At 42.9% G+C, this 26,727-nt stretch overlaps 1 protein-coding gene across 3 annotated transcripts; it reads right to left on the bottom strand.

Moving 5' to 3' along the window:
* Positions 1-24,946, bottom strand: LOC112560151 (sulfate transporter-like). Of its 3 annotated transcripts, XM_025231761.1 has the most exons (5): positions 24,730-24,946; positions 24,357-24,583; positions 2,054-3,448; positions 1,529-1,779; positions 1-1,228 (listed from the first exon to the last, which is right to left on the bottom strand). In XM_025231761.1, exons 2-5 carry the CDS (start codon positions 24,471-24,473, stop codon positions 766-768), a joined length of 2,226 nt encoding a protein of 741 aa, XP_025087546.1. In that variant the 5' UTR covers positions 24,474-24,583; positions 24,730-24,946; the 3' UTR covers positions 1-765. The 3 variants fall into 3 exon arrangements, with proteins under 3 accessions (XP_025087546.1, XP_025087547.1, XP_025087548.1); XM_025231762.1 differs by lacking the exons at positions 24,357-24,583; positions 24,730-24,946 and adding an exon at positions 17,803-18,624; XM_025231763.1 differs by lacking the exons at positions 24,357-24,583; positions 24,730-24,946 and adding an exon at positions 8,740-9,018.
* Positions 24,947-26,727: the final 1,781 nt, after the last annotated feature.

Genomic DNA, 26,727 nt, shown 5'->3' with positions numbered 1-26,727 from the left:
TTTTCAACAAACCTTTTTTTCCTGCTCCTCCCGACTTATTACAAAAACGAAAAAAAAATTAGAGGTATCAAAAAATGCCTTCATGAAGTTCATTTGTTTCACGAAGAAAAATGGTAAAAAGTGAAATATATGTAAGTTTATGTGACTGATTATTCATTTTGGCTCATGCTAGCAAATCCGCTTTACCATATTTACAGGGCAATAATGAACGAAACATGATGACCAGATACAAGATATGTTATCAAGCGACCCATTCTGGAATGCGACCTCAAATTATTCCACTCCATCTGGTGACGACAGACCAGCGGCAAGTCTTACAGGTTTGAGTACAGTTCCAATTCAGCGTTAAAGTCCAGAACCTGCCCTCAGTTATTTTTGAAGCACCAGATCTTGTGGAAAAACAAATTTCATCTATTTTGGAATTTCCCAGTTTTACTTAGAAAGGCTTTTTAAGTTTTTTTTGTGTATATGACAATGTGATGATGTCAAGGGGAGATTATGGGAAACAAAGAAGACGTAATGCTCATACAATCTCATTTTTTCAATAAACCGTTCTTGTCCAGCCCTAACAAAACATTTGAATGAATGGGGTGGGTAAGGACAAAAGTGCTTTTGTAAAGTTTATTTGTATCACGACACAAGATGTCAGCATGAGTGTGTGTTTGTGTGTGTATGGGGTGGAGGTGGTGGTGGGTGGAGACACATAAGAAAAAAATGTATGCGTAAGTTTCAAGAGTTTGTAGACGATGACGATCAGCCTCTCACTCACAGCTTGGCCACAATGCTCTCCGGCTCACAGGCTTTGTGCAGTGCGTCAAAGATATTATAGAAAACCTGCTGCCGGTCGCAGGTGTCGAAAAAGCGCGCCCTGTGGAGGGTGGCCATGGTGCGTGGGGGGATGCACGTGAGGAAGACCACCACCCCGCTTTTGGCAAACCGGGTCATGACCATCTGCAGCATGTCTATGCCGGCCAGGTCAATGTAGGTCATGGCCGAGCAGTCCAAGATCACGTGGTGGATACCGTCCGTCGACAGCTTGCCGTCTGGAAGATTTGCCACGCCGTCCAAACTCTTCTTTTCGGAGTTGACGACGACCAGAGGGTCGATGGCAGGAGCTGCATTTTTAACCGTGACTTCTGACCGCTTGATCTTGGTAGGGTCAAAGACGGTCGAATACAACTTGGTTTTGAACCGCTCGGCGCTGGCAAAGTATAGCTGGGACTCGAATCTGGCAAAGAAAACAGGAAATAAGGGTTTCTGTGAATTTTGGAAGGAAAATTCATTAGAGAGCAAAGAGCAATAACCACCGCAATGAGATGACAATGAGCTCAACGAGGTGACTATAAGCTCAAGAAAGTAAAAATAAATTTAATAATGTGACAATAAACTAACAATGTAACAATAAAGTCGACGAGGTAATAATGAGCTTAATGAGAATTCAATAAGTTTAATAAGGTGACAATAGGCAACAAGTTCATTCCTAAAAGCCTTCCTTCCACCATCAAAGTCATCTCCCCAACCCACCTACCTGAAGATTCGGATACCGGGAACAAGCTTGATGCCGTCCCGTTTGCGGTCAAGGAGAACGTCTTCGGTCTCGGCCCTGCCCAGGAGAGTGGCCGGAGCCAGCTGACTGACCAGCAGGATGGTCAGCAGGGAGAAAAGCACACCTGCCAGCAGTCCGATGTCCAGCCCCACCAGCACGCTGACCGAGGCCGTCAGCACCCAGATGAAGAAATCCGGCTTGTTCACATACCATAGAGACTTGGTGTTGCGAATCTGAACATGACGGGGACAGCTGTTACATCATCATGACTTTCAGTGCAATCTGGAAATAATGCTAGTGGTACTATGGTGTAACTTTCAAAACTTATATCCTACACCTATAACTATTTATTCATCACATAATCTAATTTTAAATTCATCTTATGATGCTGACTCTCAAAGCTCAAAACCTCACATTATATAATGTTAGATGTTTGCTGACTAATTCCTCGTTTTACTGGTGTGTATAAGCTAGTTACTGTCCCATCTCTGTCCGTGCTGTCCCTACCTGCATGAGGAGGTCCTTCATAGCGACGATGATCATGGCCGCCAGCATGGCTATGGGTAGCGACACGAACAGCTGACCGACAACCAAGAGCACCAGCAGAATAAACACGGCGGAAGTGACGCCATTAAGAGTGGACTTGGCGCCTAGAGAGCTCAGCATCATGGTACGCGGTGGTGCGGTGCATGATGGGAAGTTCTGAAAGAAAGAGCCGAAGAGATTGCACAGGCCGTAGGAGACCAGTTCCTGGTTGTCGTCCAGTTCGATGGAGTGAAGCTTGGCGCACAGCTTCCCCAGTGCGATCGTCAAGGCAAAGCAGAGAATGGCTGTCACGAAAGCCTCCACTCCAACCTGGGGTAGATGCTCCATGGGAGGGATGGAGGGCGCCGGCATGCCCGTAGGTACGTCGCCTACAATGGCGATGCCGAACCGTTCTTTGAATTTGGCGAAGTGGGAGATAAGCGTGGACAGGATAACGACGATGAGCTCGATTGGGACCGGAATCTTCATCCTGTGCTTGAACCTCTCGTTGATGCCGATCTTCACCGCCAGCAGCACGGCCATGCAGATGAGACCAACAATGATGTCGCCGGGGTTGCTATGGGTGATGTTACGGAAGATCTCGATGTAGGTCTTCACCAGGCTGCCCGCACCAGACTGGGCCCGGAAGCTCAGGTGCAGCATCTTGACGATCTGGCTTGTCGTGATGTGGACAGCGGCCGCGAATGTGAATCCCCCGATGAAGGACTTGGCCAGGTAGTTGGTGATGAAGCCCAGGCGCAGGATCCCCATCCCAAGAAGGATGACGCCGGCCACGAATGCCGAGACCGAAGCTATACTGACCTTGTAGTGCATGATTTCCTCCGGCGAAAGCGTGCTGTTGGAGCCGAACGACGCCTGATAGGCATCGGCCTCCCGGTTCACCAAGTTAGCCGTCAGCAGAGCAATGACCGCGTTGGTTCCCATGGAAACGTGGGGCGACGTTCCGAAGAGGATGTAGAGGAGGGTCGGAAAGAAGGTCGTGTACAGGCCATTCACGGGTTGGAGAGAGGCCAGCAGCCCGAAGCCCAAGCCTTGCGGCAAATGGATGAAGCCCACGGACAGGCCGGCTATAAGGTCGGCCAGAGCCGACTGGCGCCAGTTGTACTTGCGGAGGACGCGCAGCACGGGGAGGAAACTGAGGGCCGTGCGCCCCACGCACCGCGGCGAGCATTGGCAGTGTTTGCGCAGCACCTGGCAGGGCGAGCTGGGCTCCCGTTGGTCCTGATAGGCCTGGTCAAGATCGTGCTGGGTGTACAGCTGTCGTCTGATGACCAGCACCTCGTCGTCGTCTGCCTTACAGGCCTGCAGGGTCAAGGCCGTGTACCCGTTACCTGTATCCGGCTTGTCTTCTCCTGCCTTAGAACACATTAGGACAGAAATTCAAGTCACCACCAATACTTTACCCGAAGACGAATGTCCAACGAACGAACGAACGAACGAACGAACGAACGAACGAACGAACGAACGAACGAACGAACCAACCAACCAACCAACCAACCTACCTACCTACCTTGTTAACTCGAGGGTGATTATCATTCACGCTGACAACGATAATCTTTGTTTACCTGTGTCTTTATATATATATTGAAGAGTACGCAATTGGTCAAATGTACTAAGAAAAAATGTTAATGTCAAGGGACATAAAGCAGATGCAAAATAAGTGGTGGATTATTTTCACGAACTTCCAGTATACGCTGTTAGCAACATTTTTGAAAAAAAAAGAAGAAAGAAATGGCTAAAACCAAAGTCACGTGACCAGTAGATTGGTCTGAACCCTGAGCCGCTCGCTGTAATGGTGATAACCAAGTGTTTTAACCATTACATTCCCGGGCTCCCCTACCTGTCGTCTGACGGTGCAGCTGTAAAAGACTGGTGATGGTGGCACCTTCAGTGGCCCCATATAATATACTGCTGTCGTTTGATCGTTTATAGTCTACGTGGTAATGGTAATGGAGTAATGAAGGATTTTTTTTTTATTAGACAGCTAGGAAAAGTTCACTCTATATTTCATTCCCTTAGTAGTTTTTATTTGTCTGTTTCTCTTTTTTCGCATGAAAGCCCTACACCTCCCATTCATGTCTACCAAGACTCGCAAGAAAGTTGAAAGGTCGTGCGTGCTTGTGAGCGTGCGTGTTAGAGAGCGGTCAAGCGTAAACTAACCTCTCGTAGTATGCATATAAAAATAACGCAGCAGGAGCTCTCCAGTTATTTTTAGCACCTACTGAACAGTAAGGGTAGACATTTATACGTTCACATGTCAGTTACTCCAGTACACAAATGTAAATTCACTTTCATTTAGAAGAACTCTCTGTCTCTCACGTTTTCTTTCCCTTCACACATGTCGTTTTACAGTCTGACTAAAGCTAATTTGATGAATATTTAAGTAAATTAACTGAACGATTTATACACATATCGCCAACTCAAAAGGTAAAGATAAGCATTACTTTTCTCTTTTTCCCCCACTTTCCCACTCTGCAACTGTGCATACACATAGAAAAAACACACACATATATACTTATACATACATTGGCTTTGTCGGCTAAGTAATAATTTTACAATTTTTTTTTTATAAATTATCTTACGTCTAGACCTCAAATGCATCCAGTCGTAAGTGCTCTCAGATCCGTCTGACTGACAACCTAACAGACCGCGATGTCAAGTATCGCCCTCTGTTCTACACAGAGAAATGGCAATAAGCGATAGCGGCTGACCCCGACTTCCGTTTGGCTAGGTTCAGGTAAAGAGATAACTTAAAGTGCAGCCACATACATCTTGATGAAACAGATATTTAAAAAACAAATGGACATTTAAAGACCACTTGATGTCAGTGTGGACTGGGGCAAAGGCACATGGCGCAGTGCACCGAGCAAACTGTGTGAGCAGATGGACGACAGTAACTGCCGTCGAACTGATTGCCAGTCTTCGACGTCGACATTTATCACGCAAGAGATGTGAAACTTCTATTGCAAGGCCACCGCCCTGTTCCCATACTTTTCTTGACATGGAAGCTGCTGTCTCACCTCCCATCTCGTACCCTCCCTGTACCCTACCCCTAATCCCTCCCCCTACCGCATCTCCAGTCCAAGAAGGAGATTGTAGGACCTGCTGCAGCGAAATCCGAGCCCCTGATGTGAGTTAATACACGCCAGGCAGTGGTGTCCCCTCACATGTCTTCATTTAAAACGGAATTTTGGCCACGTGGAGAGGCTTGGTGTTGATCGTCATTGATTTTCAGGATATAGCAGATCGTGGACACAAGATGGAGGCGTGATCACTGTCTTTGCGCCATCATCCCGTGGCGAGGGTGCACATGCTGCCTCCAAGTGCAGGCAAGGGAGGGAGGGATGGAGTGGGTTGCACGAGCAGCGCGTGGGTGGAGTGTCTGCAGGGCTGAGTGCGAGATTGCACAACAGAGGATCGTGGTAGCACTCTGACCTGGGCGAGATCGTCCTGTTATCTTTATTTAGATTAATTTCTGTCCCTCTTTTCTCTCACACACACCTACGCACATGCAAAGACAACACACGCGCACACACATGGAGTAGTCTGAAGAAAGATAGCCTCGGGTAGTCAGAACAACCAATAAAAAAACAAACCAAAAAATCACACTCTGACCTGCCCAGGCACATTAGAAGGAGACTACCTGATCATGCAACAATCTTTTTCTTGTTTTCTTTTCTTTAACGGAAAGTACATTACTCAAACAAGTTTTGGCTGTGTTTTTATTGGACAGCAAAGTACTTATGGCACACAAGATTGCATAATTAATGCATTGCCCACTTTATAATACAGCAGAATAAGGAGGATACCTAAAACAGTCGTGAAAAACAAAACAAAACTGTGTGTGTGTGTTACTGTACAGAGAATAATGCAGGAGGTGACTATCCATATCTCACACAATGTTACCCGAACACAACAGCAATGTTGTTGATAAGACGAAGATCACAAGGCCATCACAATATCGCAGCCGTTGAATGTGTGGACGCCAGGAGTTGTAGTTACCAGCAGGTCAAACTGCCCCCGGGGCAGACTAACCCTGGAGCAGTCTAAACACGCGGTGCAACGCACTGACGCAGGGACAAGCGCGCTCTTTACACTCAGGTTATCTCGCCATGTCATCGTGAAAGCATTACGAGACACGAGAACAGCAAAGGGCAGACAACGCTAACATGGGGTATAAATAGGGGTAGATAACAAACATCTAATAATGTCATTCACACAATTATTATTCTCTCAAACTATTGAGATCTATCGTTACATTATATATATATACTGTATATTTATAGTAGATAATATAAATTAGTATTTAGTTAATTGCTTTTTTCAAAATGGCTGGTGAAAAAAAAATAAAGGAAAGCGGTGGATTCAGCAAATGTAGTAAAACTTCCTGAATCTGCAGTAATAGAACCACAGTAATAGAACCACATCTATTGAAAGCAGTAAAGCTACCTGTATCAGCGAATGGCTAAAAAAACTACCTGGATTCGTGAAAGCAGCGGCTCGAACATGATACTTTTTTAATTTCCTAATAATGATAATTGCTTAATTTGTAAACAGCATACTCACACCCTGAAGGAACATGCTCTTAGCGCTTCACTCTTGCTTCCGCTGCTTTCAACAGCGACCAGATAACTCCGCGGTTAATACTAATACTAATACTAATACTAATACTAATACTACCACTACTACTACTAATAAAAATACAAATAGTAATAAAAATAACTATAATGAAAATAAAAACAACGCCAGATTGTATAACGCCATATCCCGCCATGTGGACAAGCTCAAGGCTCTTCACAAATGACAGAAGATGATGTGACGACAAAATATGGTGACGACAAAATAAGGTGACGACAAAAATATCGGTGTTTAGGTCACTGTACTCCAGGTCAAAGGTCAGCGTCCGCACACAGCACGAACCACCATCACCAGCCCTAATATCAAACATGTCAGACAAGCCGGAATACACTCCATAGCAAATACAACGAATCCAGCAGATGGTACAAGTCTGATTGCAACGACGAATGAGCCCCAGCACACGCAAAAGTTCGATTATCAATAAAGGTCAAGCGCACAGGTGAACCGATCATAAAATCTTCAAGTTAAAAGGGAACTATAGCAACCGAAACGGAAGTGACGCGATGGCAGGCCCATCAAAAACAAAGAAAAACACAAGTCCAAAACGAGAAGGATGTGAGAGAAGATATACATTCCACCAAGCTCTGTCCCCCTGAACCAGTTAGCAAAAAGGACATCACTCTATTTGTAAATGCAGCCAAACAAAAACTATTTTAAAGGGGAAAAAAAGAAAATATGGATGTAGACATACAGGACGAACACCGAACTCTCCAAATGTTTGAAGACGTTTGAAGTTATGTAAAACACGTACGTATTTACTCGGAATGACGTCCATTGCTTCTGGTTGTTCAATGGGGACATGGCAGACGAGGGGCACGCCCTGTTGTTTCAAACATTATAACAATGCAGTCTAAAAGAACTAGAAAAAAACCGCGGTTTCATCATTTTATCTGTTAGCTCACTGATGACCACTCCGTGTAAATAGACGCAAAAGAGCATAAAAAGTAAAAAGAGGAATAATGGTGGGGAAATAAAAAAAGAGAAAAGATTCTTTGAGCAGATTGAACATTACGGTAGAAAACAGATTTTTAAAATTCATTTGAACTAATCTGTTTTATTGTTAAGATAAACCAGGACAAGATTTTACCTATCCCGCAAGGTAACTCTTTGCAGGAAGAGAGGGCTAGAACCACACGGTACAACATTAACAATCAGCAATATCATCACATTTTCATGCCCACCACACTAGACAGACCCCCAATCACATTCACAATCCAGACATGCTTATAATCACAATTCATCTACAAAAATCATCGTTAATAAGTCGCATGGCCAAAACAACAAAGGACATCTGTAAACTTCATGCAGGCGCACTGAATCGGCGACCCAACGGAAACTAACGGAACCCTCATGCCTATCATCAAGCAGATTTTGCATACATACATACATATTTAAAATAAAACAGTTTGACCTTCAATGGGTGCTATTGAGGTTTTATTGGCACCCGCCGACAAAAGTAACTTATGTAAATTATCAGACAAACGTTTTCTTGATAGCAGGAGGTCTATCATGACCGTTTTATGGGAAGTGTGTGTCAGCACATGACTTATTTCAGCAAAGGCAGAGACCAGAAATCATTGTTTAACATCAGATTTTTCCGCAGATCATAACTCTTGACGAGAATTATTTAGCAGACACACACTCTGTCTCTTATGTTCCCGTTCGAGCACACACTTATGTGAACATGAACTCGATCTGACCGGTGGTCCGAGTACTTGTGCACTTTAGTTCTCAGTAACCAAATATTAACCTCTTCTTATATTAATCAACGAAATCGTCTTTATAAAAAATATTTTTAAAAATGATCGTGTAAATTATGAACTGACTTTAAGAAAAAAATTGTTTTTCATTATTAGACTTTGCAAAAACAAAACTGTTCTTCAATTATTTTCTCATTCACGAATTCGAAGAAGTAATTTCAATATTTACTATCGTCATAAAACACAGTTGCCTGTCTCTGAGATGGAGGGCATATCAAGTTACATAATGTGCAAAGCACGTCCTCCTACCTTCATCCTAGTCTCTGGAAGCAGTTTGCTGTGTGTGATCGGGTTTTAAGAGATGTAATGAAACGACTCGTCCGACAGGTGGCACTCAGCCAGCAGTCATCACAAAAGACTGCGCCATGGTAGGAGAGGTGGGAGGGGGACTGGGAGGGTTGGCCTCGTGTACGTGGTGTAGAACATCCATCCCCACTACCACCACCACCACCCAACACACGCACAGAAGGCCAGGTGGGGACGAAGGTCGACTTGGCAATAAAGATGGCGGTACACCCAGTGTCTCGAGCGGAGCGGTGCGACTATTTCGAACGAAGCGAACTAACACAGCATTTGAAAAAAAAAATGATACACATAAATTAATGCAAACACAATTTGGCTGTTTGAAAGTAGATTTGGAAAGGGGAAGAGAAATTTAAAAAAAAATAGTCATGCAGGAAAACCCAAACTTGCTTTTTATCATTCCTCCGTCAACTGTCTGTTATCTAGAACATACTTTTAGCCCATGAGCAAGAAGTCATATCTCGTTTACACGGAAGGTTTATGCTGTTGTATAAGCTTGACTAAAAGCAAGAGGCCAGCACACGCTGATAAACAGAGAAACCGGACAAAGACTTGTGGACATAAAAGTTGATTTCTTGGTCTGTGAGGTACACGTGTACACATCACACATATACGTGCGTGCGTTTTCAAACTCTTCAAAAAACTTTAGTGGATATTTTCGAATTTAATAAATCTTAGATGGCATCCTAACCCACGTAAACAACAGCAAAAATTGTCTACTATCACTAAGGCAATGTTTTCAATATGATCCACTGTCCTTGGGAAAAGGCAGCAAGTTGGACATCATTTCGGAAATATCATCGTAGACTAAATTGAGGCCATTTGAATTCGCATCTCCAGAGATGTCGGTGAGTGAAGGGTTTAAAGATTAAAAACCCATTTAATAGCCCTCAGTATATTTATTTAAAGTAAGCAAAAAGATAACAGAAATGCAGTCAGTTTAGTTTTCTCGAAAGGCAATATGTCCATTAGTGTGCATGTGTAGGTGTGTGTGTGGAAGGAAGGCGGGTATCTCAAAGGGCAACACAAGAATGGCTTAGTTGATAGATACTGATATTCTGAATCGTTTTAACTCCAAATTTTGACCTTTAAAACAACCATTTACTTAACAGCTCGATGCCATGTTTTAAGGGATGTCACTGGATCCTTTCCGTCTCCTAACTTCAGTCCTGACGCTGGCATCCTGGATGTGAGGACCTTGCCATGCAATTCTAACTTGTGCCTGAGATAAACTCGACCTAAACTGAGAAGACTGGCGCTGTCCTGCCAAAAATCTCTTTTCCATAAAATTTAAATGAATGTCGGTGCCACACGAAGCATTACTACTTAATGCGTGTTGCCAGCGGCCCTAGCCAGTCCTTTTGCTGACAATGTCTTCTCAAGATGAGCTTCATGCACGGCTGCCTGTACTGCCTGCGCCACATCTTCGGTAGAGTCCATTATCTGATCAAGGACGTTCTTCCCTAGTAGAAGCGACACGCGCCTCCTGCGCTCACTTGTGACCACATCGACCAGGTCCTTGACCACCAGGATAGGAACGTCCTCAGACGCTGGCCGTAAACATGTCCACCACCGCCACTCCTGAGTTTGTTTTAGCTGTAAGTCCTGTATGTGCCCTCGTGCCCACTCGTCAGTGACCGTCGTTACCTCACTGCCGGTGTCGAGCAACGCCATCACTCAACTGCCATAAATGACAACCTCCGCCGTCGGACACTTTCCAGTCAGGCCAGCTACACTTTATTTCCCTGTCATCCTGTTACGGACGACGGGGGCAGTCACTTTCCCTGACCGGTCGGGCTGCAGTCCTCCGAGATGGTGTCAATCGCCGCCACTTCGACGCTCTGCGCCGCCTTCTACCTCGCCTGCTTAAATTCTGGAGCTTCGCGGCGTATTCGTCGACCACCTCATCACGTTGCTGTGGCACTGATGTCGACATCCTTCCGTTCGCCGTACGCCTCCACTAGGACACCCAGGATCTTTCTCGGCGTATCTCTTGCGTCATGCGGAAGCATCATAACTCGACGTCTGGCAGGTCCCTCCAGCGAGCTCAAGATGTAACCACGAGCCGCATTCTGACACATCGGGTTTATGGCGAGAGCTAACTCGACCTCTGTTTCAATCTCGTCGACACTCGTTGGTCCACCGGCAAACTACTGAAAGCGGACTAACTAGTATGCTCGTAGAGCCTCTGCCCACCCAACGGATAGCATCATGGTCCTCTCTATGTACTAATCTTCTGTCGTGGGCTTCTGCCCGTGATGAACAAATGTTTCTTTTTGTTCAGCAGTGCTTTTAGGCCCTTGGTCACCCAAGGTTTGTTGTTAGGATAAACATACACTGCCTTGATGGACTGGTGCAATCAACACTATTTTACTCCTCACTTTTACTCCTAACTGTTTGTTAAATGTCTGTATGGGTATGTGAGCAAAGACAAATTTCTGTCCTCCTGGGCAGACAATAAAGTCTGTTTTGATTTGATTTTGATTTTGATTTTGATTTTTTAAAATTTATTATTTTTAAACTAATGGTGATAGAGGTATTGTATATGCAATCTCTTCCTCATATTCAGAGTTTACCAAAGACAGTATTTCCACAAGACAATTACTCGATCTCGAAGGAAAAAAAAAACCACACACACAGAACATAGTTCTTATCAAATGGTAATTACTTTGTTTGTTTTCCTTCACGAAAGAGTACACAAACATGATGATCTCCATGAACAGGCCCGGTGCTGTGTTTGCGACAAGATTGTGAGAATTTATTTTTTTAAACCCAAAATTTTGAGATGAAATGATTCAGAACTTCAGTGTGTATGATTTCCGCCCAACTTTACTTGCCGTTCCCTTTAAAGACGACAGCACGGAAACCGGATTCCCGATGGAAAATGTATGCAGAAAACAGCAATTAGACGATAAAATGTCGGTACGCATGCTCATAAAGTTATCCGTGTCATTTTAAGGTATTTACAAAAAGAGGTATCGTGGAGGACAGTCCAGAATCGTCAACATATATTAATAATGGGTCTGGAGACTGTAAAAAAGGACATTTTATTTTGTTGTTTAAGTGCAGCTGTGAGAACCTCGTGACGAGTGTAGGGACATTTTTAAAGGAAGATCAAAGTGCATTATAATAAAATCTCTTCAAGTGGATTGTTGACGTTTTCTAGAGCCTAGAAGTCTGTTAAACAAGAAGCACGACTTAAAAGTCATATCATTCCATTTACACCAGACGAGACGCTCAGATAAAGTCAAAAAACTGAAGGTGAAAAAAATTTCATTTTTTTTAAAACGAGAAATCGCATAACGTGCGAGAGTACGTGCTAGTGGCCAGGTTGTCGTCAAGAGGGAGGATGTGGGGTGAAAAAGAGAACTGGAGATACATCCCAACAGACATGGATGGCGGTGAGGGATTCGAGATAGAAGCTTGAGGGCAGACAGGCGGAGACATGGATGGAAAGAACCTGCGAACACAGAAAGCATATAAAAGAAAGAGTGAAACCAGAAAACGAAACATTTTGGGAGCTGTCATGCAATTCTGGAGCCATTTGTCGCCAAATAAGTTTTTTTTTACATCGACGCAGCAGACCACTTTTCTTGTGACCTTTCACCTTTGACAGAGACGCGACAGTCGGTTAAATGAAGCCTGACGTGATGGTGGAGGAGAGGAGAAAGGCAGGTGGGCGGGTTGAGGGGTGAAGAACGGTCAACATCCATCATTCCACTCAAGCTTCATGTAAGTTTGATGTCGGTTAAAAAAAGAAGAGTATTACGAGAGAGGGACGAGAGAAAGAGAAAGGAAGTCGTCTGAGGACAGCTCATTACGTCGTCTGTTTGATGTCAGGAAGTATTCAGTTCACATCACCCGATGTGCTCGCCTTCCCACGCCAAATGTCAGTAGGACAGATTCTGTACACGTGTCCGATAACCTGACCTGTCAACAGTCTTACGGACATTCACAACTTAACTGTCTAACAAAATGACCTCATCGTCCTAAAAACGGAAGCTCTGGCAGACAGTCTAGAACCTGGACTCACATTTTTGACAGTCTTTCCTGGGAAAAAATCATTGAAAAATATTCCATCCATTATTTCGACTAACAATATTAATTCTTTTAGGATTTTAACTTGTTTGCGTTTCTTTAAAATGCTCAATGGATTTCCATATTTAATTTCACACTTATTATTTCAACACAAAAAGTACGTGAAACATGGTCAGACCTTTGTGATGCCTAAAAAAGACTTTAATTGTCTAAAGGAATATAGTAGTTCTTTAGATTGAGAAGTTCGTTTATTTTATCAAATTAACAGCAAACTTTTCGTGATGTCACCTTCTAAATTATCAAAAAGCTTTTGAAACTATTTTATTTTTACAAAGCATTCGGTTTTGGAATGAATGAATGGTCCCCTCTCTCACTCAGTCAGACAATTAGACATATATTAGAAACCTTACACATGAATGCACCTAAAGGTAATTAAAACAAAAAGAGTGAGGCTACGGATCAGTCTAACTCATATTTCTAACCCTTAACGACATCATCATTAACGATACATTAGAGACATCATTATAGTTAGGAACAGTTCATACTACGTGGCATCTCATAATTAGCAACATCTAATAATATATTAACGGGGTCTGATACTAATTTAGAAATGTCTCGTAATACGATAGATACATCTCCAATGTCTTAGCGATGACTCACAACTCATTAGCTATATCTGACAATCAGTGGCATATCATAACAAGCTAGTCCGACCTGTCGCCGCCACTGTCTACATGCCTTTGTTTAATGTCTCCTCCACTCAGTCCCAGTAATATTTACAGGTTTGTTGACTACAGTTTTTATTGATAAAGACTTGTTCAAACTACGACAAGGCCAGTTCTTGAGAGTGTGGCCAGAACTTCATGGCATCGCTAGTTTGTAAACAATGCTCAGGTATGCGCACCCACCCATCGTGGCTCACACAGATTACAGAGATTTTATGTTATTTAGTGCAGACATATTTTAGTTATAATTCAGGTCCAGCACATCGTGAAAGCTTATGAAGACCGTTTTATACAGTAATAAAGCTGCAAGAGGCAGGATGTGGGGGTCTCTTGACAAGATCTGTCCAGCAGTTTATTTTTCAAGTCAAGCAGCAACAATAAAAGAAACTAGGTTGTTCGAAGTGTTTATGCAAGAACATAATCATCCTTCAGTGTTTTACATCCCGGACAAAGAAATCTTGAACAAGGATTCCATCGTTACGGCATGCGAGATAAACAACTTAATTAGCGACGTTGGTAACATCAACAGAAAGCACATCAACGGATTAATATTGTGACCTTTGGTACATATGTATGTGTTTATGTACTATAAATAAAGCCGAACTTTAGTACAAAATAACCCGAAAGGAAAAGGTGGTTATCGGTAGGCTAGTGATGTCCGATAATACAGCTCTTACTTTTTTTAACACTAACAATCAGTTAATAAAATCAAACAAACAAGGAATTATAAACTTTTTGTATTTGTCGTAACATATGAAGTAATATTGAAACACGCACTGCGCGTCGAAAGTAGAAATTTATTGGTAAAGAAATAATTTGTAGACTTTTAAGGGTGGCAGAGACCCGTCTCACAAGACTGGTGAACCTTCAGGAGCTGTCTTTCCAGTTCACCACGGAGTTGTTCAAGTCTTCCCCATATCATAGAGATGTGAACATACTGCAATATTTTCAAGCTGTCAGTAATACGTGTTGAAACAATGTGAGAGAGAGAGAGAGGGTGAGAGAGAGAAAGGGGGAGTGTTCGTTCGTGAGTCAAGGAATGTATAAAGTGAAACTTTTACTGGACAGATAACCCAGATGTTAATGAAGCGTCTATACAGAGTATGTTTGCCTATTTTATTATATAAATACTCAGGCTGATAGCCTTACGGGTCACGGTCACCAAGATTTTGTTACACTCGTGTTACAGTTGCTTATTATAGCCTTATCGTCACCCAGGAATTTATGCACAGGGTAACGTGTACTATAAATGCTGACTATCACGTCAACAGTTCCACACAACAACAACAACAAGATAAACAGTCCCTAGCAAATAGACTCCTACTCTGGAAAACCTTGTCAGCATCCCTACACCCCAACTTCCAACGGTATAGGAAAAGGGACTAAACGGAACTTATTATCAGGCTAATTATTACTAATATGAATCAAACGGATTGGAAAAAAATCAACGTATAGTAGTGTTCTGTTAAAGTTCAGAAACACTAACTGAAAACGGTTGCTTCTTAAATATGCAAAATATTTAAAGAACGTGTTGTGCGGAGCAAGTCACAGATGTAAAGAATGACACGGTTTGACAGGGACTTGCTTAAGAGGCAGGCAGACGAGCATGTGCCTAGGACCCCGAGCTTTTGATTAATGTGTTAATTAACTAGGCTTTAAATTAATCCCAATGCCTTAGACCCCACGAGGATTAAGAACGAGCCTGGGTATGCAGATATAACATATGCTAGTAACACGAGATTTACTCAGATTTTATCTGCAAACTGTAAAAATCCTCATTAGTTCACTTTTCCGAGACCAGCAGCTGTCGTCTTACAAACAGAAAATAAATAATAAATAGCGGCATAAACAAGACAACGAAAACAAGGACGGCGACACGAACTGCTTGGGACCATCCTCGGATTACCTCCCTTGATATCGGCACGATTACGCCCCTTCCTTGATAACGTGATGGCGCGCTGACAGCGAGGCAGCGGCTGGTGCGGTGCGAGGTTTCGCCACGAGAGTCGCACGACGGCCACCACAAACACTGATAAGCTGTCTGCCGCAAACATCGTCACTGACACGTCCGGCGTGTCACACTGCCACGCGGTGTCACCTTTCCTTCGCTAATTATGCCGTTGTCAGACGTGACTCAATGACGTCATCTGTCGTCTGCTCACAGCCTCGCCATGGCAGCGGGTTGGCAGAGGGAAGCTGGAGGACAACGAACCTTAGGAGGAGACCGATATAACAAGTTATATTTTTCTGATTTGTTTACTCGCGTCATCAAGAAACAATAGAAGGAGTAATGACCGCGTTTTCCTCCTGGAGGAAATTAATCTCGGCACTGATGTTTATAAATGGCGATGTCAAAATACACACGCACCTAACAGCCCGCCATCAGATCGAACGCGACAAAGAATTTGAAATTTAAATGAGATTGTAAGAATACATAAGCTTTATTTCCTGCTGTAAAGCTCATGGCCGAGGAATAATAATAATCGTTCTACGTTTCCCCGCCCCTTTCTCGTACACGACGAATTTGCCATCAGTCGAGTAGAAACTATAAACTGGATTTGTCCTCTGTGAAACAAATCCCTAATTTGACAGAAAAAGACTAGGGTCTTTTCCAAGTAGGGGTTGCTATAAAATAATCAAATAATTCGACTTATTCGATTTATGACAATTCATCTTGCACGCAAGCTATAAAACACAAGAAGGCGTCTGTAAGAGGCTCTTACAAGTTGTCCGTTCAACGTGTTTGACATACAAAATGATCAAGAGATTGTCTGAAAGAATTTCAAATATGCTAGGTGATTGGGGATGGTAAGGCCGTTAAAAATGAAATGGAAACCCACTTATTTTCCGACCAATCGTATCAGCTCTGACCGCCAAGTAGAAGTCTTAAAATATGTATCAATAACAGCTCGTATTTTAGCCGGTTGAAGTTTCGACATATCTGTTGATAGGAAAGCTTATTGAAAGTAGTACGCCGGAAAAGCGCGCAAATTATTTTATCTGTAGTCTTGGCTTAAAGGCGAATTAAACTCCGCTTGAAACAAAATTTTAAAGGAGAAGGCAAGCGGAATGATATGTTGGGAGTAAATGATAGATACTGTTGTTCTTAATCGTCTCCGCTCAAACTTCGGGTTTCAAATGAACCGTTTCTTTATAGCTGCGTCTACAGCAGAACTGTTGTGTTTCAAATTCAAATTCTTTTGCGAAGGAAACAAATTGACATTAATTCGTGACGTGGGCAGCACCATTTGATAAGAAAGACACTTTGTCACTCCAGACTTCTCCACTTCGATCCACTATTTCAGATTAAAAATTGTATGACATGATATCAACATTTCGAACACGGAAGCACCCGCCAGTAAGAAAAAGGTTTACTGACATCACTTGACAGTAAAACATGGCGGCATTCTTGTACCGCTCTAGACCTGTGATTTGGAATAAAATAAGTTGTTTTGCTGCTGTTCGACATTCAAAATTTTAAGCATAAACAATTCGTTATCATTTAATCCATCTTATCATCTTATCGCTAACCTTTTACATTAATTCTATGTCATGACTGCCAAGTAACAAACCAAAGCAGTGTCATTAGTTTATTACAATGTAATGTAATTTTAATAAATTTATTTTAGACAAACAGAAGTGCATTAAGTAAAACTCGTTATTCTTAATTACCCCACACTGGAAGCCTAAGGCAATGTGAACTCTGAGTACTTTTGTGAGGTCACCTTACAAAATATCAGAAATTACCAGCAAATTAATAATTAGTAACAGTCATTGTTAACTTTTTAATTAACAGCAGATTAGACATTTCGCCAAAATACAACTTTAAAAAATTCATTCAGAAACCCCATGAACAAAAAGAACGGGAAAAAAATTCGATCAACCCTCTGTTTGTACTGTTCACACCAGTTGTCCAGGTGTCGGTGGGAGAACCGTTATCAGTTGGAACATAAATCTAGTTCGCTTTCCTGTGGCAGTGTTAATGAGCAGGCATGTCAAGCAAGTGTGGTAAATGCTTTAGAAAACAGTTTATACAGTGTGAATAGTTCCTCTGCCACAAAACCAGCCTTACAATTTCTCCACATTCTGTCGCTCCATGTTCACATTCGTGTTGGTCTGATGACGGCTTATCGGACACAGATTGTTAATCGCTTGGCACTCCAACAACCGCATCGTGTGCCCTCACCACTGTACCAGCATTCGCACCGTGTATATATACAAATACTTCAAAGAATGGTTTACTTACCAGAAGCCCTTGACATTCCGAAGCAGCAGCTGCAGCTGTAGCAGCGGCCGAAGCGTCTTCATGACCTTCTGTCGCCATTCCGACCAAACGAGGTTTTGTCTACGTGTCAAGATAACGGTTTCACTCTCACAATTCTCAGTTCTGACCTCGTGCTCCCCACCCCCTCCCCTAGACCACCAGCTGGCACCGTGCTCGCCAATCAGTCGGAAAAACTGAGTGTAAAAGACACGAGACGATCTCCAGGCAACACACGTGCAATGGAAGAACAGAACGCAGACACCGCGAGAAAGAATAAAGAGGCGAGTGTCGCGGGCGCTCTCAAAGACACCGAGCGTTGGTGTTAGGCTCGTTTAGTCCGGGTTTTACAGCCGGGAAGAGATGACTGCTTGGTCAAACACACACACACAGCAAGGAAGCAAGTGACAATTGAAGGAGTGAAAGTAGAAGACCCGCCGCCTGCAGTGCATCGAACGTTACCGATGCTAACGGTGGGAGCCGCCGTCCAGTTCGCTCTCCTAAGACGGAGGACAAGAAGGAAACGCTTACAGCTTACACTTCGCAAGCTTACAGCCTCCAAGGTTGGTGGAGAGACGAGGTTAAAGACAACAGCGCCATGCCGGCAGCAAGAGCGGAGGTGTTTGTACTTTTGCCAGCGCGTGCGTGTGCGGATGCAAGGGAGAGAACACGGAGCTTCCCCGACGTGAAGAGTTACCTAAAAATATCCCCTTGCAGGTGGGATTTATTTTGGCTAGATATTATGTTCTTCTAGCTAAAGCAGCGGATAAGGTAAAAAGAAAAAAATATGTTTGCCTGTCATTTGGTCTGAAATTCATCGCTGTGTCTCCTCCTCCAGATCGATATGTCCTGACAGACGATAAGAGAGATGGGCTTGCATGTGAGAGATGGTTAGTGGGCTCCATTTTCTTCTCTTCTGCATACACGAATGCATACACACACAAGCATACATTCACGTGTATACACAAGCACTCACACACACACAAACACACACTCATATGCATACATTTCCTCTCACACGAACGCACACACAAACACACTGATCTTCACATCGCCGTGCATTTCTCGTTATGAATGCAGGACGCATGTCGCCAGCTATATCCTCTAAATCTCTTAAGCATAACTAGTTCTTTCCCATGCTTCCCACATAAAGCAGAGTCAGGGAGTAAAACTCTCATCTGTAACTAGCAACAGCTGGGTTGTGACAAGTCTTCCTACACTAACTCGGTGCATGTCACACCGCAGCAGTTCGCTTATCAACGGCCATATAAACGCTTCCTGGTAACTACTCCAGTCCTCGGGCACTAGACTGGTGCAGAGACTTCTACATTCATGGCACAGCCAGCACACTGCTCCCACTGTACCACTCATCATACAGGACAACATCAAACTTGCTGTGTAATCGTAATCCCAGCGGCTCCAAGTCGCTGTCCTGCCGCTGATGATGCTCCACATCCGGAACTAAATTTAGTTCTTCGCCATAGGGCCCCAACGAATGCTAATATTATATTATAGATACATTTCCTTCATTTTTTATACCTCCAGGAAATAGCAGGCTAATCGGATTTCAACATGGCAGTCGTGTTGGGGTCATTCTCGGGTTACTAGTACAATCACCCCTATCGCCACTAATTTATTTCATTACTGTGAAATCTCTGTCTAAACCATTCCTTCGTGCAGCACTGTACTAAAAGTAGGGACCCCAAGCTGATTTTTTAATTTATAATAAGCCAAAGAAAAGTATAGAAACAAATTTTTATTTTATCTTATTTTAATTTTACCAAAATATTTGGTCAAATGGTTTTAAAATTTGAATTCTTTAATTTCTGGGTAATTTTATGCTCGAAACTAAAATAAATAAAATATTTGCTTTTGCTGCTGACTCGGGAAGGAAGGAAGCAAATAATGTAGACTCGTTTAGGTGGAAATTTGCTTATCTATGGTCCCTAAAAATAATACGAAATTTCGGCTCTCTTACAAGTCATTGCTAGACACAAAGTGTATGATAAGTGAGTATTTTATAAGTATTTTAGGATAATCACGTTCGCACTCTTCATCTACACATCTGTAGATATCCTCTGCTGGTCACAAACTTGTCAATGTGTGCTATGGTGGCGCTCAACACTTGTTTTAACATAACTCAAGATGGAAACTTTGTAGACAGGTTTATTGCAGTCTAGAACGAGGCCCATTCGCTCATCGTATCGCTCCTTGTTGGTTTAATGTGGACTGGCCTAAGGCGATAAGCCAGGCGCACATTATTGAAACTCTCGACATAAAATGTGTCCCAAAACAGAACATAGTTATGTAAGAGTTCTTGACCATGGACAAGAATGTCATTCAGATGTTTGACATTAGCTAGGTCAGTCAAACGCACGCAGAACAACAATAAAACCAGGGATGCTGATTTGTCGTGGGGATATTTTTATCAAACACACACAGGTAGTCTTCGCTGAGGGCTGCAACACATCTCCCCACAGCTTTTCCCCCACTTTCCCCCCCACTGCAGGTACTTGCCAGGCCGACCATCGCTAGACTCGTTGGCATCGTCTGTAACCTTCTCCGAGCCAGATGGAAGCCATTGGCGATGACTGTCAGCACCTCGTGTTCCTCTCCTCTGCCCATCCCCTTCGCGCCCGATAGACTTATAGACTGCACTGATATGAGAGAGTAAACATAAGTGGTTTACCGTACCAAGGACCTTAACTTAAAGTCGAAGCCTGACGTTCTTCTTCTCCCCTTAATCAGGTCTCCATTTCCTCTAAGCTGCGGGAGTGACAGGGGAAGGTTTCCAGACACAGATTCAGGCAACGGATTTCCTGCTCTACACTAACCACGTGGTTAATGAGTATGAGTTATTAAAGACAGCAATTGTCATCTTCTCGTAGAATAAAAGGCTGTACTAAACCGATGGTCTGAATACACAGACCCCCAATATCTAAGAAAATAAACATTACGACCAGTCCCCCAGAGGACCATCCAGTATACGGGAACGAGGTTGAATTGACTGTATGCAGTAATAAAGGAGAGAAATCACCTGGGGTTGACAATGGAGCTGCCCAAGTTTTGTGTGGAAGAAGGCCTGAGAAACTGTATGTTGTGTCTATGGTCAGGTTCCTCCAACGACCGGTAGCAGTGGGCACGGTTAACTAGCAAGTTAACTCGAGTATTTGTGAGCAAGTGGTCACTAGCCAGTTTGATACCCTTCTGACCCTGAGTACTACCCTCGGTTGACCCAGCTGTGGATTAGGGAAGATAAGACATTGACGAAGAGGAGATTACACTACACTCACAAATAGCTGACCTCGAGATAAGTGAAGGCTTTAACCTTTCACCCATCTAGGACCAGAAGTTCAAAGGACTACTTTTTTATCTTTTGTTTGTACCTGTGTTATGTCTAGGGTCTAGGAGAATGTTACGTAAGCACACTCAACCTAAATGACAAATTTCTAAGACACCTTTCCATCGACAGATTTCAATTAATAACCAGACAACAAATTTTTGGTTTCATGTTTATACTCAACCTTGAGATTTGTGGTGCTTATCAAAGGGCCACCTCCATTAACTAAGTCTAATCTCTGTGATGGCTTCAGTCTGAGTGACTTTGCTGATAAACAACGGATGGTTTTAACAACAATGATAGTTATCCCTCTAGTCCTAATGTACCTGCACAAGGAAACAATGAAACTTTCAGATTAACTAATAGAACTGTTATCGTGAGTGTATCACATTGTTTGCGGTTCAAAGTAAGCTATTTACCTCTTACTTCTACGCAGGTTGAAAACATCGGTGGAAAACACGTTTTGCATGAATACAGGATTCAGTGGGTATCTCATACTTCAGGGTGGGTCACTCACATGAAATCGGTACTTCTCCGCATAGAAGATGAAATTAGAGGAGTTCATTGGTATTTGTACATGCTTATGTAGGAACCAATCAGATGAATAATGAGTATGTTAAAACTCATACATGCACCGTATATAGTCACTTGCTTTACTTCAACTACGAGGTCTTTACATCAGACCAAGAAAAAAGATTTGGACACCACATCTCATCGACTTCCAGAATATCATTACAAGCATTTTATTTCAATTCCGAGTAACAAACTACATGGTTTCCCTCTCGAGTCTATACACTTTTTCATCCTTCTCGTCCATGCTTCTATGCACTGCTGGACGAGAGCTGTGGCAGTACAAATCTTGGTTGTTGCACCCAGACAATGCACCTGTCTACAACGCCCTCAGCATCTGGCGGTTCTTGGTCAAGAAGAACATCAGCCGGACTGGAACGATCTCCAGTGTTGTCCATAGGAATGGGAATCCCATGGGAAACGTCCCATGGGATGGGATGGGATGGGACAGCACACATTTGTATTTCCCATGGTAGTCGATATTTGATATTGTAAAATAAATTTACGCTGAAATTTGCAGTTGCGTAAGTAAATTATTGGAAAAATGAACATAGATTTCCACTGCTAAAAGCAAGTGCGAAAATTGTTTTGGCCGTACCAGCAGTGTTGTCCATAGGGATGTTATTACCATAGGAATCCCATGGGAAACGTCCCATGGGATGGGACGGGATGGGACAGGCATAAATTGCCATGGGATAGGATGGGACGGGATAGAAAAATATGTCCCATGGACAACCCTGACGATCTCCCTGACCACCTGATCTTGCCCATGTGACTTCTTTCTTCTCACCAAGCTCAAGGGGACATCAAGAGGACCCGTTTTGAAGGTGTGGAGGCCATAAAAAGATCCGTAACGGAGATGAGGGGCATCCCAGAAGAATCCTTCCAGTAGTGCATAGAATCACCACAGAGAAGGATGGAAAAGTGCCTCAGACTAGATGGGGGATAACTTCGTAGGGGAACCGTGTAGTTTGTTTGGAATTGAAATAAATTGTTTGCGACACCAGTCCCATTACTTTTCAGACAGATCTCGTCTGTATAGAAATGGATCCGATAGCAGCTACCACTCGCGAGAAATGGTCTGAGTTATTTTTCGTTTTTATGGATAGTTATATAATTAAATGATATTACTAAAAATAAATTGTATCCCTACAGAAGGAATCTATAGCTATACTTGAATAGCTATAGAATTAATTATTCAAAGTTAAACGTTTGTTCCAATCAACTACTATGCCAGTTTTGTTTTTCGACTATTAACAGCTCAGAACTCAATTGAGTTAGCAACAAAATTAAATGGATAGCTATATCATAGAATTCATCCAGTAGCTATTTCACGAAAATAATTAATGTTCCCCATTTGGCGCCCCATGCGAGTAGGATTTGCTTCGTATGACAAGTGGGTGGGTAACAAGTGACCTACAATGGGACCTGCTTCAAGTAGCTCTTGACCTTTCAGTGGACGGGGTGAGGCAGACCCGGATGCTGAGCTTTGACTGCTTCGCCCAGAATAGTGAGTCGAGAAAGGCTTCCTTCATTTATTTCCGGATTTTCCGCCAGGGATGACAAGGATGCGATTTTTCGATTAGCGTTGGTTTTTCAGAGGGAATAATGGGTGGAGGGAAGGGTGGGTGTGGGTGTGGGGGACAATGGGGCGACCGTTGCCCTCAATCTTTGACCCGCGTCAGCGTTTTTGAGTGATACAGGCTGCTCTGGTTTCCAAGAAAATAGGATAGACAACACAGAATACTTTGTGGTTTCTCATTGTGAACAGAATTTTAATAGACGGGTCTTAGCTGAAAAGCATCTTCATCCTCTATAAAAAATGTAAAAGAAAAGGGAGAAAAGGAGAAGAAATGTTGGACGGATGGAAAGAGATATACCGAATCTTTGATTTGTTGTTCTGTTGTCGCTATTTTTAATTTAATTTTTTTATTTCATTTTTCTACTCACTGGCTGGTTGGTTGCCTGATTACATACTGTAAGCTTTTAAAATTCATGTAAGGGAATTTTCTTGATATGTATGTCCTTACCAAGAATGTTCTTGCCCTTTGCACTCGCCTCTCTTCCCCGTGAGAACACAGCAGTTAGTGAGTCCACTAAATTGAAACTCCTCTCAGAAAAGCGGCCGAGTTAATTATACTAATTATGCTGAAATGTCCCGTGGAAGGGAAAGGAAAGCCCCGCAATACTCTTGACCACTGTAATTACTTCGGCCTTGTTTCGCAGAATGATACTTCGTTCAGCCTCGCGTAGCTTTTCCATCCATTTCTCTTTTCCTACATTTCGCTCTCTTCCCTCTCTCTCCACAGAAGTGTAAGAACGCAGACAAGCCTCAAATGTCACTACTATAAAAAGACCAGTGTAAGCAGAAGCAACGTACATCTGCAAGACTGATGTGTGCAAGTCTTGGAGGGGGAAAAAAACTCAGAAAAATAAAAGTTCCTCCCCGCCCCAGTCTGCTCTCTAAACCATCATATTAAGTGATGACGCAAGCTAGCCCTCGGTCACATGACTCTAGAGATCCCTTCTCTTGATATCTCATGATATACGATTCAGTTAGCACCGCATGTACATGTATAACTTGGCCTAAACTGTTATCTAAAATAAACTTTCCAGACGGAAGACCTACCAGCAAGGCGAGACTGTCCTCTTGGTTGTCCGTCCTGTCCACACAGTTGAGTTCACCATTTCCAGTCTCCTCCGCGATGTCGTTAGGGGCGTGTGGTTCTTCTCGCTTCGAGAACATTCTCTCTCACACGATAGAAGAAAATGTCTTCTTGCAGCTATCTGGACGAGACTCTTCGGAAAGATGAGTTCTAGTTCGACTTAGTTGCTGGTTTTTTTTTCTTTCTGAAACTGCAGAGTAATGACAAAACTTTACTCACAAGCGGATTTTTTTTTTCAGGATCCAGGAACGCATTTACAGCACAGCAATTACCATTACCAAACCACATTACCAAGAAAGATTATCATCATAGCTATAAAACTCATTTCTTACTTACAAGCTAACCACCACTTCTCTTCTCGTTCAAGTTTTAAAAAAAAATTCTGCTTGCTGTAAGCTCTAGCCTCGAACTCTGAATCCACTCGAGCTGTCCTGACGCAATGCGGCTGAATCAGTGTCTACACAGCATTCATTTCTGTCATCAATAAACGCTCTCTCATCGCTTTCCTCTTATCAGCATCAAGTGATCCAGCCAACCAATACCGCTGGTATTTTATTGCGCACCCATCAGTCTTTGCCTAGTCAGGGTGGCTGCCCACTGGGTAGGACGCTACTGGCGCGTGGAGGGCGCGCACTCGAGCAGAACGTGGCGACTGAAGTCAAGCTTATCACACACGTGTCCGGACCTAAGTTATCTATGGGACCTTTATTACTCTAGATTGTAGTTATAGTCTTTTCACACCATTTGGAAAATAATTTTACCCATCTTGATATTAAATATATTGTAGCTAAAGACTGCATAAGACCGATCGAATAAAAAAATAGATAAATGAAGTCATGTGAGTGTCTCAAACTCAAACACAGAAAGAATAGTGAGGTATAGAGACAAAGAGCCACAAACACACAGAACAGCTTTTTAGGAGACAAATATTTGTACTCAATCATTACCTGGCTGTTGTTTGGGGCAATAGTGTATTTGTCTCAGCTAACAAAAAGATCTTTAAAGCATTCCCTCCGGATAAACCTGGGGGAGAACCGATGGACTGTCCATCAGAACCAAGCTGGTACTCACATGTCCTGTCACTCTGTGGTACCTTGCCACCAACAAGAACTTCCACAGGGTGAGCCAATGTCACTCTCTGGTACCTCTTCCACCAACAAGACCTTCCACAGGGTGAGCCTATGGGACTGGATCGCTCATCTGGTATTAATGGTTGAAGGGCAAAATTATCTACGTGAGTAGGTCTCCAGAAGCTGCAGCAGTCCATTCTAATGTTCACGGAGTATACCTACAAGTTATTCCACTTATCATATACAACGTTCAAAAAATACATGTGCACAAAAGGAATATATCGACAACGTTTAAAGGATGCATGTACATATAAGGATACATCTACAAATTAATCAACTGATTTACGAGATTGGCTTTCAAGATAACAGGTCTACATGAGTGAGCAGATTTTGTTAAAAATAAAAGTAGAACAATAATATGCTCAGATTTATTTATTTGTTTACTTTAGTGGACCCAAAAGGCTGCAATGTTTAATGAATGAAGTCAGCTGGGATTCTCTTACCCCGAACAGCTGCTCTTCCGGCCAACACATCGATCACCGCGTTCAGCGCTCGTCTTAAAACAAAAGGCAGCTGTCACGTGTGTCCGTCCACCGCAAGAGTAGAGGGACATGGTAAGGGGGAGGTTTGTTAACGAATTTTGTTGTTTTTTTGTTTGTTTTTGTTTTGTTTTGTTTTGTTTTTTTTTGTTTTTTTTTTTTTTTGCTTCGTCAGATTGTGGGGCTCGTGGTTAGCGAGTCTGTATTTTTCGACCAGGTTCGTTAGGAAACTCTCAAGTCCGGTGATTCGTGCAGCAGAAGACCTCGCTGAATCGCTCAGTGGGATTTCCGATGAGAGCTGCTGAGAATGGGAAGGATGTCAGGCTAAGATAAGGCCCAGCCCAGACGTCCCCGTCTGCCACCTCATCCACCCACCATCCCAACATATTCAGTATTGATAAAATTTATTTCATTCGCATGGACGCTTAGTCCAAGTCCTGGGATGTTGAAACTGAAGGTGGGCGATGAAACAGTAGTAAAAGGTGTTGAAGGTGATCTGATTCGGTAAACAGCTTGATATAACCGGTTGTCACATGTTGGCTGGTGTGCACGTTCAACATCACTCTTATGGTGAAATTGGAAATGTCGCAGATATCGTTTTTTTCAGCAGACGCCTTCTTTCAAGTGCACATCGCCCCCCACAAGGAACTCCATTTCAGACAATTTAAAAATTTTTAATTCAGGCAGTTAAGGACTTAAGTGCCCCATGGCGAGTTATCATGGTG

This window comes from Pomacea canaliculata, linkage group LG3, assembly GCF_003073045.1.
Source record: "Pomacea canaliculata isolate SZHN2017 linkage group LG3, ASM307304v1, whole genome shotgun sequence".
Taxonomy (NCBI): domain Eukaryota; kingdom Metazoa; phylum Mollusca; class Gastropoda; order Architaenioglossa; family Ampullariidae; genus Pomacea; species Pomacea canaliculata.
Note: the sequence above shows the minus strand (reverse complement) of the source record. Positions and strands in the feature narration are given on the sequence as shown.

What these genes read in the sequence shown, in the direction of transcription:
- LOC112560151 (XM_025231761.1), bottom strand. Translation starts at nt 24,473, where the DNA reads ATGTTCTCGAAGCGAGAAGAACCACACGCCCCTAACGACATCGCGGAG. An exon ending in TGAAGGACCTCCTCATGCAG is followed by an intron (nt 1,780 to 2,053) that starts GTAGGGACAGCA and finishes CGTCATGTTCAG; the next exon opens with ATTCGCAACACCAAGTCTCT. An exon ending in CCCGGTATCCGAATCTTCAG is followed by an intron (nt 1,229 to 1,528) that starts GTAGGTGGGTTG and finishes TTTCTTTGCCAG; the next exon opens with ATTCGAGTCCCAGCTATACT.